This window comes from Pseudonaja textilis, chromosome Z (genome assembly GCF_049901715.1).
Source record: "Pseudonaja textilis isolate UNSWEBS1 chromosome Z, rPseTex1.2, whole genome shotgun sequence".
In the NCBI taxonomy this organism is placed as follows: domain Eukaryota; kingdom Metazoa; phylum Chordata; class Lepidosauria; order Squamata; family Elapidae; genus Pseudonaja; species Pseudonaja textilis.
The window spans coordinates 72,281,704-72,293,921 of NC_142008.1; the positions used below are offsets into that span (position 1 = coordinate 72,281,704).

At 34.4% G+C, this 12,218-nt stretch overlaps 1 protein-coding gene across 2 annotated transcripts in view; it reads left to right on the plus strand.

Moving 5' to 3' along the window:
- VOPP1 (VOPP1 WW domain binding protein) overlaps positions 1 to 10,458 on the plus strand; it is a 60,478-nt gene extending 50,020 nt beyond the window's left edge. For both annotated transcript variants that reach the window (XM_026702289.2, XM_087915442.1), the window contains exons 3-5: positions 2,176 to 2,253; positions 5,986 to 6,122; positions 8,144 to 10,458. In XM_026702289.2, coding sequence (XP_026558074.1) covers positions 2,176 to 2,253; positions 5,986 to 6,122; positions 8,144 to 8,325 — 397 coding nt within the window. In that variant the 3' untranslated portion in view covers positions 8,326 to 10,458. The remainder of the gene's footprint in view (positions 1 to 2,175; positions 2,254 to 5,985; positions 6,123 to 8,143) is intronic.
- Positions 10,459 to 12,218: the final 1,760 nt, after the last annotated feature.

A 12,218-nucleotide genomic window follows, 5' to 3' on the forward strand; every position in this document is an offset into this window, starting at 1 on the left:
TATATTCTAATAGAATGGGAAAAACAGGAATCATCTTTTTGCTCCTGTTTAAAGGTGGCATTAATATTGGTCATTGGTCAATTAATAGTCATTGGTTTATTTGTTTGTTTAGATCCTCCTTTCATTTTCTTTATAAATAATTCATGGTAACAATATATCCAGCATATCTTTTTCCTTTTATTTTATTTTTTATTTTATGCCAATGCAGGTTATTGAGAAAAAGGGGGGGGAGTAGGGAAAAAGAGAGAGAAATTTCTATTTTGAACCTCAGAATAATTTAATGGCACCCTCTTGATCTTGACGCGTTTTCCTTGTTGCCATTTTTCAGCATATTGAAAAATTAACCCTGCTGTAAATATCACTAAGTTCTGATTGAATCAGAAGAATCTGTCCATGTTTGCAGACAATATTGCAGGAACCGGTATTTTGCTGATTTACTTTTATTTTTGTTTTATCTTGAAATTGAAGGCACTCTTGAAATATTCTAATTTTAGTTATTTAATTTAGTTAGTCTACTTCTACAAAGTCCAGCATTGCACACATAATTTTCTATAAGCACAGCCATTTAATTTTACAATTCATTTCCCTGGCAAATAAAACTGTTATATCTGTCTTTTTGTGTGTGTACGCGTGTGTGTGCATGCACATGCAGATGTGTGTGCGTGTGCGTGTGTAAGAGAAGGAAAGAGAAAAAAAATTGTCATATTGAAATTATTTGGATTTTTGAAACTTAGAAATGGCATGCTTATATGTAGGGAGCCACTGAGGACTAAATTGCTCATAATGTTGAATACTGATTTGCATTTCTTTTCCTTTCTTTTTGCTGCTATTTGCAGCAAAGTTAGGCAACAGAATGATACACATGTACCCACACTCACAGACATGCCAGATCCTCATAACCTACTATAGAAGAAAAAATAAAGATCCTTTCCTCCCACACAGGTCTTATATAGCAAGTTGGGAAAATCAGAGTGGTGGTGGTAAAAATATACAATGTCTGCGGAAAACAACATCTAAATATCACATGGTTTATAGCTCTTCATATAGTTGCTTCACAGTAAATCTATGTTTCTGAAGGGTTTTTTATTGTAATTAAATACTTTGGGCAGTGCTTCTTTTTATCTAGCCTTAGACTTCATTGTCCATATCATGAGCAGAAAAACATTCCTATTACAAAACCAATATAAGGTGGTTTTGAGATCTCTCCACTGGCATATAGCCTAAAAAAAAGATTCCACCGGGGAATATTTATAGTGAAATTCCTGTAGTGCTAAACCAACAACATAACAACTTACTATATGAAGTTTGGGAATATGTATTTTTCCTTTCCATTTAAACTGATACTAAATGGAGGGATAATTTGAGTACAGGAAAAAAGTGACCAATAATTGCAAAAGGCAGCTTTACTTGGAACAGCTTATATCCATATAAATATGTTATTTCTAATGTTATTAAATAGCAACATCTGCCTATCCCAGGTTCTTGATAAGGACTTGATAGGTGAACAAAAATGCCAAATCCAGTATAAACATCTGGATGACGTTTAATGCCGTTAATTAAGAAATGGAATAATGGATTATTTTAATTTATTTTGTTTTTTCCCATATTTTTCTATGAAAATTTTTATTTTATTTTATAAATATGGCCAGATACTGGTGATCTCTTTATCTATATTTTGTGGCTTGACTTCATCAATATAAATATCCAGTTTTGAAAATATATTATTTTATGTCCATGTGAAATTGTAGATAGTTTTGTTTTCTTCTTTCCTAGTGTACCAAAGTATAATCCCATGAATATGAATGAAGCCAAAAATCAGTTGTATCAACAGCTAAATAATTGTCTATCTTTGAACCTGTGGTAGTTGATGATGAGTAGGTGTGACTTCTTGACAAGTCCAAATTAGCACTGTAATTAGTTTCTAAGGAGCAGCCTTTTGATTTTGGATAGCTAATCCCACAAATAACAGTCCTGAATGTAAATTTCTTTAAAGAAAAACTGTGGATCTTCCAGAATTTGTTATCTAGCAATCAGGTTCACAGTTAAAGCAAAGAAACAGAACTCCTGCATTCTGAGGTTCTGCTTTCTTGCTAATTCTTAATTCTAAGAATTCCTAAAATTCTTAGTTTTTAAAAAGTTTTTCCATTGCTATCCCCAAATGTCTTTTTTATTCAGATGTCGATCCTATGAAGATTGTTGTGGTTCAAGATGTTGCGTGAGAAGTCTGTCGATCCAGCGACTATGGTATTTCTGGTAAGTTGGTAAGCAACTAGCAAAGTTAATGTGATATCCATGAAGCCTACCTTTGTGGCTAATTTACTATGAAAATGAATTCAAGTGCCTAAGGCAGCACTCCCCCATCTGATGTTTCCTAAATCAGTCAGATAAGAATTCCTGTATTACTAACTATGACAGATGATTTAACTATGACAGATGATTTACAACCTATACCTGCCTTCATATAAGTAAGCTTCATTCAGTTAAGTGGGCCATAGTATCCAGTGAAGTAAATGGGTATAAAAAGAATAGAAGATTAAATCTGGAACAAGAGTCAGAGTTTACTTTTATGCATGTACAATCTTAGAATGAGTGAATAGCATTAAGGCAGGCACCTTTTCCACATCATGAAGTCTCCCTCTGGTCATCCCTTCTTTCTTTTAGATGCAGTCTTTAACTCCCTAAAGATCAGAAGATAACAGATAATCAGAGTTGGAAGGGACCTTGTAGGTCATCTAGTCCAATCCCCCGCCCAAGCAGGAGACCTTACACCATTTCTGACAGATGGCAGTCCAATCTTGAAAGTCTCAAGTGATGGCACTCCCACAACTTCTGAGGGCAATATGTTCCATTGGTTGATAGTTCTCATTGTCAGAAAGTTTCTCCTTATTTCCAGGTTAAATTTCTCCTTGTTCAATTCCCATCCATTATTCCTTGTCTGGCCTAGAGGCGCTTTAGAAAATAGCTTGATCCCTTCCTCTCTGTGGCAGCCCCTCAAATATTGGAAGACTGTTATCATATCTCCCCTGGTCCTTCTCTTCATTAGGCTAGTCAAGCCCAGTTCGTGTAACTGTTCTTCATGTGTTTTAGTCTCCAGTCCCCTAATCATCCTGGTTGCTCTTCTCTGTACTTTTTCTAGAGTCTCAACATCTTTTTTATAATGTGGTGAACAAAACTGGATTCAGTACTCTAGGTGTGGTCTTACTAAGGATTTATAGAGTGTTATTAGTACCTCCCTTGATTGTATCCCTCTGTTAATACAATTTAGGATTGCATTAGCTTGTTTGACTGCTGCTGCACACTGCTGGCTCATATTTAGCTGGTTGTCCACTAAGACTCCAATATCCCTCTCACAGTTACTGCTATTTTTTTTTTAAACAAGTTTTATTGATTTTTCAAGACAAACAAAACATATATAACCTCCTTTCCAAGAACTACCCATAAACTTCAACAAGACAAACAAAGCATTATTCTTTAAAACATGGTTCCACATTATCACACTTGAAGCAAAACATTGGAGAAAAAAAAAAAAACCTCCTTAGTTATCATTTATACATATCTTTTCCCAATTTCTCTCCCTTTAATTTCATTTCTCCATAAAACATTTCTCCATAAAACATAAAACTTCTTTGAAAAGTGACTTGGCCCCAGGTTACATCTTTTTTGACAGACCTAAATCAAATTCATGCCCATCTTATATACCCTTCATATCTTATTAACCATTTTGTATTTTCTATATAACTTCTCCCATCTTTTCACTCTCTTAATTATATTTTATTTATTTCATCTTATTTCAAAGTCATTATACTTATGTCTTTTGTCTGTTCTTTAGTAAACATCTATGTATCTCTTCCCTTTAACCAAAAAATTTCCCCTGTAATCGCTTTTTGAAGTATGACGCCTTCTCCTAAAATAAAACTTAAAATAATACATAATTTCCATTCTGATTCTGCTTAGTACCTTCTACATATTAAATCTTAAAATGAAAGAATAACAAACTTATAGTATAATTAAATATATAATTTCTATTCTAATTCTAGTTCTCATTATTAAACATTAATATTTCATTAAATATTCCAATAAACTGTTCCAAATACAAATACTACAATACTATCTTATGCACTCTTGCAGAATCTTCTTTAATTATAAGCTATCTATCATCCTTCATCTCTAAAGAAAAACTTTTTTAAAAAAAAATCTTGTCCTAACCCGTGGCTTTTTTTTTCTTTTTCCCTCCCTTTCTTCTCCAATCTGGTCTTTTGCCCCCTCCTCTCCTCTCCCCTTTTTAAGTTTCCTCTCTGTTGTAATTCTATTTTCAGTTGCTTTCTAACATTGTACCTTCTTTTCATCCTATTTTTCTTTTTCTTGGTTGTTTTATTAAATCTTAAATTCTCCTTTTCCTTCCTTCCTTCCCATTTTCTTTCTTAATCAAACTTTTTAGTCCATTAAAGATGGCTTCTTCCTTTTCTTCTTCTTCTTCTCCTTCTCCTTCCTCCAGTGTTTGCTGGTACGTAGAAACCGCCATTTCTAAAAAGTGGAAGGCAGCTCCCAAAGAATCCTTGCCACTTTGTTGTCTTTCTTTTAATTTTTCATATTCCATTTTCAGTTCATCAACCGGTGGTACCATTATAAGTTCTTTTTAAAAAACAACAACAACAACAACCCAGATGCTTTCAATCTTGAAGTAATTTCCAAATGTCAGAGTTATCAAACAATCCAAACAAGCAAAACTTTTTTCCTCTTCTTCTCTTTACAGTTTTTTCTCCAGAGGCAAAATCCCAGATATATTTTAAAAGCCGTATTTCCATTAATTAATGGTCTTGAAATCTTCAAGGCGTCTCCTCCAGCAAAGTTTAGAAAAAAAGTTTTTTTTTTTTTTAGTCCTCCTTCCCACTTATAACAAAGAGCTTATTTTTACCTTTAGAGAGCAGGTTTTTCTGTGCTCCTTTGCTTTCTCCGTAGGGAGGGGTAGTGAGCTTTCCTTCAGCACTTTCGCCGATGTTACAAATTCTTTTGGAAACAAATGTATCAATCCAAAGTCAGGTTTCCAGGGTGTTTTAAAAGTAACATCATGTCCTGGTTTAGCCAAGAAAACTTCTCCTTCTAAGTCTTCCTCCTGCACAAACTTGTCCGGTTGAAGAATCCTTCATGGCTGCCGAGACAGCCGCTCATCCGTCTCGGAAAAGGAGTCTAGCCGGCTGGGGAGGGGGTGTGATGTCCCCAGACCCCTGCTCGGATCTCCTCTGTCTTCCGCTGCCCCTTCAGGGTAGCGACAACCCCCAAATCCAGTTGGATCGGGGGTACCTTGACGGCGAGCACAGCAGGGACCCGCAGAGAAGCGGATTCCTGCCGTCGACGAAGCCTTACAACCCGGAAGTGTCACAGTTACTGCTATTGAGCCTGGTTTCACCCAGTCTTCCTCTCCCTCAAACCAACTTGGGATTGAGCAGTCCTCAAAGTTTAGACCAGATGGCTGTTATGTGAACATGCAAAAATTATTAGTTTCATTGTCCCAGATCAGTGGTGGGATTCAGCCAGTTCACACCACTTCGGGAGAACCGGTTGTTAAGTTTCTGAGCAGTATGGTGAACTGGTTATTGGAAGAAATTATTAGGGAAGAGAACTGGTTGTTAAATTATTTGAATCCCACCTCTGTCCCAGATGGTCTTTGAGACATGGAAAGTTTGTGGAAAAAACTCTTAATATATTTTCACCTCCAAAATGCTCAAATATTTGGCCAACTTGGGAGAGCTCTAGGGACCAAAATATTTTTGCTAAGCAAGTTGAAATTTATATACTCTGCCTAAACGGAACTTGAAGCATAGTCAATTCCCCCCACCACATTTTCTCTAGATTAAGATGGTCAATAAATCATTTAGATTTATTGACCATCAGATTAATTACTTGTATTGGAATCAATAATTAATTATATAGTAAATTTTGTACATAATTAAAGTTTTTTTAACCTGTTTCTCTTTTTCTGCTCAGGTTCCTTTTGATGATGGGAGTTCTACTTTGCTGTGGAGCTGGTTTCTTTATCCGAAGACGGATGTATCCTTCACCACTGGTTGATGAAACAACTTATAATGTGTCATTCACTCGACCACTTAATTCCAATACACCAGGTTAGAGATTACATTGTTTACATCTATAACTCAATAATATAGTAATTATTTCAGTAACTACTGCCAGGCCCTCACTGATTTGATCGTAAGGTAATCTAATGCATTACTTTATGAAATCTGTTAGACATCTTAAAAGACTTAAGAGGCAGGTTGAAGAAGTACAACTTCAAGGCAAAATTTGTGCCATGAATGAATGATGTGACTCCAAAGGATCATACTTGTAAAAAGTTTTTAAAAACTGCTTGAAGGCCATCTACGCTATCTCAATGCAAGTTAAAACCATAGTTGTTCAACTTACACATCTCCAATAAAGGAGAGTCCATCCAAAGCAGACAGATTTGCTATTTGAAATTTGCTATTAAGAAATTTCTTTTAATACATCGCCAGAATGCGATGAAGAAACTGAAGAAACAGTAAACCACATAATAAGCTATTGCAAGATCACATAGACTAACTATAAACAACAGCATGACAAAGTAGCTATAATACTACATTGAAATATCTGCAAAAATTGCCCGCAAGCAAGAACTGCTGGGACCACAAATACCGTAGGTAAAATAATAGAAAAGAAAGAAACTAAATTGTTCTGGAATTTTCAAATTGAAATTTCAATTTCAAACACCAGACTTAACATGGTGTGCCAGGTTGGGATGGCTCTTTAATAAAAAAGAAGATAAAAGCACAACTGTTTTAAATTGCTTTTTCCATGGAATAAAATTATTATTATTTGTAATCAAAGAAACAACACTAATATTTCTAAGAAACTCAAACATAAAAAATGGTTTCCTTCAGTTATCAAGCCAGTCCACTCAAAATGTAAATATACTCTCACACATAGGATTCCAATGACACACAGGGAATTTAACACATTTATCTATTTTTCTCCTTGTAGTTATTGTAGTAAGCATGTACTAAACAAAAATATAATTGAAGAGGCCATACCTTGAACAAGAAATGATTTTTTAAGTATATACTATATGTACTATATACTTCAAATTCAAGCACAAATTGTTGCATTACTGTGATAGAAGCTATATCTTTCCACTGCTGAAGAATAAGCCACCAGAAATACCAGTCCCAGTTATGTTACCTACTTACAGATTTCAAATCTGTGGATTATAATTCAGAATTACATGAACATCTGTAAATCATGAAGGGAAAGGGGTGAATTTATACCCTCAATGATTTGAAGGGAGTCATCATATCACATCATATAGGATGGTGAATGCTTTCATAGAGGAGGTTCTCTGAATGTCAAAAGTCATGGTGGATCTATCCTATCTTTTGTAGTACTCCCTTTTTAAAGAAGAGCTTAAATATATAGGACAAAGAGTATGAAATTATTAGAGAATTATATTTTCCCAATAAAATCTAAGACCATAGCAATAAAAAGTTACAATGAAACTGTAAAATAAAAACTTTATCTGAAAACACTTACTTTTTCTGAGGGGAATCATTGCAGCAATGTTTTCTGGATAGAGCCAAATTACCATATAAGTGTCAGATAATTGTCCAATGAATTCTTGAAGAGTTTTTGAGAAATCCATTTTAATTTCAAAACAAAGACTGCCTTTTCTCTATAGTATTCTGGTTTCTGTTTATTCAGATATTCTATGAACTGAACTTGGTTCTGTCTCACATTCTGTTACCTAGGCTTTGCCACAGCATATATGATAATTTGTTAAATATTAAGTTGGATGACTGATTCAAAAAATGGTGAAAGAGGAATGAATAGAAACAAGGCTTGTAGATATAATTTGGCAAGTGCAACAATCATGAATATCAATTAGTAGCTCAAAAAGAAGGTAGACATTGTCTCATTTCTAAGTTACCAAGAAAAAAGACCCACTTATTTCAGTTTGCAGAAATATGATCCTGATGGGGTATTTTTTATATTTAATGTTCTCTAAACTATACAATATAAAAAATCTTGTGAATAGCTTGAAGATCATCCAGGATTACTTGTTTAAACATGGTAACATTAACAACTTCTGATATTTTCTATTATGTCTCTTTTTCAGGAGTCCAGCAGCCAGGAATGGCCTATTATACAGATCCAGAAGGAATTATGATCAATCCTACGGCTATGAGTTACCATGTCCAACCTAAGTCTCCACAAATGAACCAAGTTTATCCCCCTCCACCTTCTTATTGCAACACTCCACCCCCATCATATGAGCAGGCTGTGAAATGTTCCACATAATCTCTTTATTGAAACCAGCAGGACCTTGGTCAGTAAGGAGATGAATCATGAGTTGAGCTGAAGACTTCTCAGAACTCTACCACCCTTTGCTGTTGTTTCAACCAGAATAATTTGGGCAACAGTCATGGATTTGCAGCACAGAACAAATTAAGTTTTGACATATACAAAAGGAGAAACTTTTTTGTGTGCTTCACTTCCAAAACCTGTATTTAAATTTCCTTTGCTGACCTTTTTAATTTATTTTCTTTGTGATTTGGATGTAGTACAACATGTTAAAGGGAAAGAATGGTAGCAAGCACAAAACAATTTAAAACTCTAGGAAGATATTGTAGCATTTTATAGATGAAAAGAGAAAAAATATGATGATGGACTGAAGGCAGTTGAATTAGTTGAAGCAGATGAACTTGTTAATAAAGTTTAGACAAATAAAAAGTTGATAAAGTAAACTTGGAGGAATTGTAATACAATATGTGGAAAACCTTTCATGTCAGAATAAAATCCTTTTGTTTCACTAGCACAAACATTGGAGCAAAGAATATTACAAAATCTATGTTACCATTATTGAATATGAGCTGCCAAAAATATGAAAATGCATTATTCTTTTGGGAGTGCAGATATCATAGCAAATTGCTGATTTGGGATGGAATGGAAAATGGTATTGAGAGTCAATAGTAATTTGCCAAGATAGCGTAATACAAAAATTAATGTCTAAAAAATACTGATTTTGTAAAGAGAAAGTTTGGAGTTTTTATATTGATTCAAGAGACTATATGTTAAAAATCAGAGTTTTTTACAACTGTGTTTTGGCATATGCTGTTTTTATAGGTATTCCTTAATAATTGAATGTGAGAGGTGCATCTGAAAGCAGGAAAACTCAGTAAGGTATTTTGGTTGGTTATAATGATCTGATTACAAACTTGGGCTTGCTTTTATGTATGAGAATAGATTGTTAGTACTTCCATTTTGTTTTCAGTTGTTTTCTTCCTTCCTTCCTTCCTTCCTTCCTTCCTTCCTTCCTTCCTTCCTTCCTTCCTTCCTTCCTTCCTTCCTTGATATTGGAGACTTATTTCCACATGACTTTTTCCTGGGGAATTTTACATGGTGAGTTATTTATTCAGAGTGAAAATCGTACTAAAATTGGGATTTGCCAGGTACTGAGAAGTGATTGCAGATTCTCCAGGATGTGATAAATGCATCATGTAAAAATCCACAGATATAAATCTCACCCATCAAAAGTATGAGACTCAGTTTCCATAGATTTTTCTCATTAGAAATATCCTGCATTTGGCTCCTGACAGCCCAGGTTCAAGACCTGAGTGCTGTGCGACTAGTGAGTTCCTGTTATTTGTCCCAGCTCCTGCCCACTTAGCAGTTCGAAAACATCCAAATGCAAGTAGAAAATAGATAACAGTTTGGTGGGAATGTACTAGTGTTCCAGGTCCTTCGGCATATAGTCATGTTGGCCACATGATCAGAGAAAATGTTTTCAGACAGTGCTGGTCTCCTTGGCTGAGTACTGTCCCCTAAAGTCAGACATGACTGGACAGGGGAAATCTTTACCTTTACTGGCATTAGAAATATTTAGGAGCTCAGCTCCTAGATCTAGTTTCCACTAAAGAATAAATGAAATTTTCTTAAGGTTACTAGTTTGTATGTGGACAGTTTTTCTTTTAGCTAGGTTTCTGCAGCTAAACTGGGAAAGGTAGGCAATTGTAAATTCTTTCCTTTAATCTATACATGATGGACAGCAGAGTGATATTCAAATGAAGGGAGAAGAAATGATGCAATGAATGCTTACATGAATGGATAGTGTATCCATCAATTCATTTATCCATAATATTGGACTTCCCTGTCTTAAAAAAAATGGAAAATTTCTAGGCAATCTGTAAGATCTGAAGGAGTACCTGAGAAGCACCTCCATTTCAGTACATGGACATCTTTGGAAGCAGTTTTCAAATGAGACTTTGATTTTAATTAATTCAGTTACCTTGAATGAATATGTTATTTTCATTGTGTATTGGTCAAATGAATATATTTTGAAAAAAAGTGAAACTTTTTGTGCATTTACATTTTAGACATATACCTAAACTATTGTAAATATTTTTGTACAATATATAAAGAACTTGCATCACAGCTATAATGCTATTTCTATGTGTTTATTGATGGCTGATTTGACTAAATGCCAAACTCCTGGAATTCTTAGATTTAGCTTAATCTAAGATGCTCATAGTTACCTACTTGAAACTATGGTTGAATGTGTCCATGTGTTATGAGATTATGGAGTTTTCATCTATCTTCTGATTGCTGGCTGGTGGTAATATATGTGCTCTACTGGTCTTTTGCCTGCCTGTCCTACTTAATAATTGTACTATCCTTATACTATGTATTATAGATGACTCTGGTTCTTTTCTTCTTGGCTACTGGGTCTTTTGGTTTACTTAAGATATTTTGGAGGTCTTTAGTTAATTTGTGCACTACAGTAATGCTATTTGGTTGTAATTTGATTGAATGGTTTCTGAGATGTTGGCTTTTTTGCTTTGTGTGCAATACTGATGTATATTGTTGTAATTGTCTGTTCGCTGTTTTTGAGATATTTTTTATATATGATAGTGTTTTTCTTTTCATAGCTTGTGTTGATTGTCCTGAAATAGGTTGAGTGGTCAGGCACCTTTTGATAAAGTTGTATGGTATCTATTTTATTAGAAGATGTTGTATAGGGATTCTATTTTCTTTTTCTGATGTTCTTGGTTGCTGCAGTATGAATGACTCATATGAATAATGTCCTTATACAGTTCCTCTTATGAGAGACTGGCTTGTTATTTTGTAATGGAGCACTTGGTTAGTGTAGAATAGATTGTTTTTTGATAGATTTACACTTCCTATTTGCTGTCAGTTCCTCTGCTGAGGATATCCAGGAAAAGTAATATGTTGCTTTCTTTTTCCCGTGTTAATATTATTAACATAATAATATTGAGGATGAAATTGATTGTGTCTTTTCTAATTGTACCCTTTTCATTATAACAAAGGTGTCATCTGCATACCAGATCCATACTTTTGGTTGTATGTATGGGAGGGCTGTAGTTTCTAGACACTGCATTAGTCTCTGCTATTGAGACTACTATGAGTCACGAGAGTAGTCATTCCATGAGTGTTCTGGTTTGTTGCTGTATTTGTCCATTAAGTAGGTAGTGAAGCAGGAGTTAATGAATTTCAGCTTCTTCTATTTTTAGGTCTTTGATTTTGTGGCAGCACCATAATGTTGAATTGATAGAACATTCACTCCATTCTGTGAGATATCCAAGCTTTTTTGTAAGTTCCTTGGCTGTGTTGTATGTTGAGTCTCTGGCAATAATACAATTGGATGAGGATGTATGCTGGGCTTGTATAATTTGGAAGACTGGGAGGATACATCCAGAAAGATTAATGCAATCTGTTTGTACTGTGTTATGGAACATATTCAGTTATATTTAAAGTTACTCTTACATTATCTTTTAGTTGTCTTTTAGGTAAGAAAAAACACTGGACTTCATGTATATAATCCTGTAAAATGTTTTAAAGTCTTTCAACTGAAATAGAAGTGAAGAGTTTGTAATAACTATTAAGGAGGGAAATTAGCCTATAATTCTTCACAGAAGTTAAATCCAGTCCATCTTTAGGTATTAAAGAAAAGTAGGCATCCTTCCAAGAGTCTAGCATAGAATTCACTTCTAGAATAGAATTCATTAAAATTTTTTATTGGAAGAAGTAGTTGATCTACAAAAATGTTGTAAAATCCACTTAGTAAGCTATCTGGTCCCAGGGCTTTTTTCTTTTCATTGATTCTATTATTTCAAAGGTTGTTATTGGACTGTTCAAAATTTGCTTGTAGTTTTCTGATGGTTTAGGAAGATTTT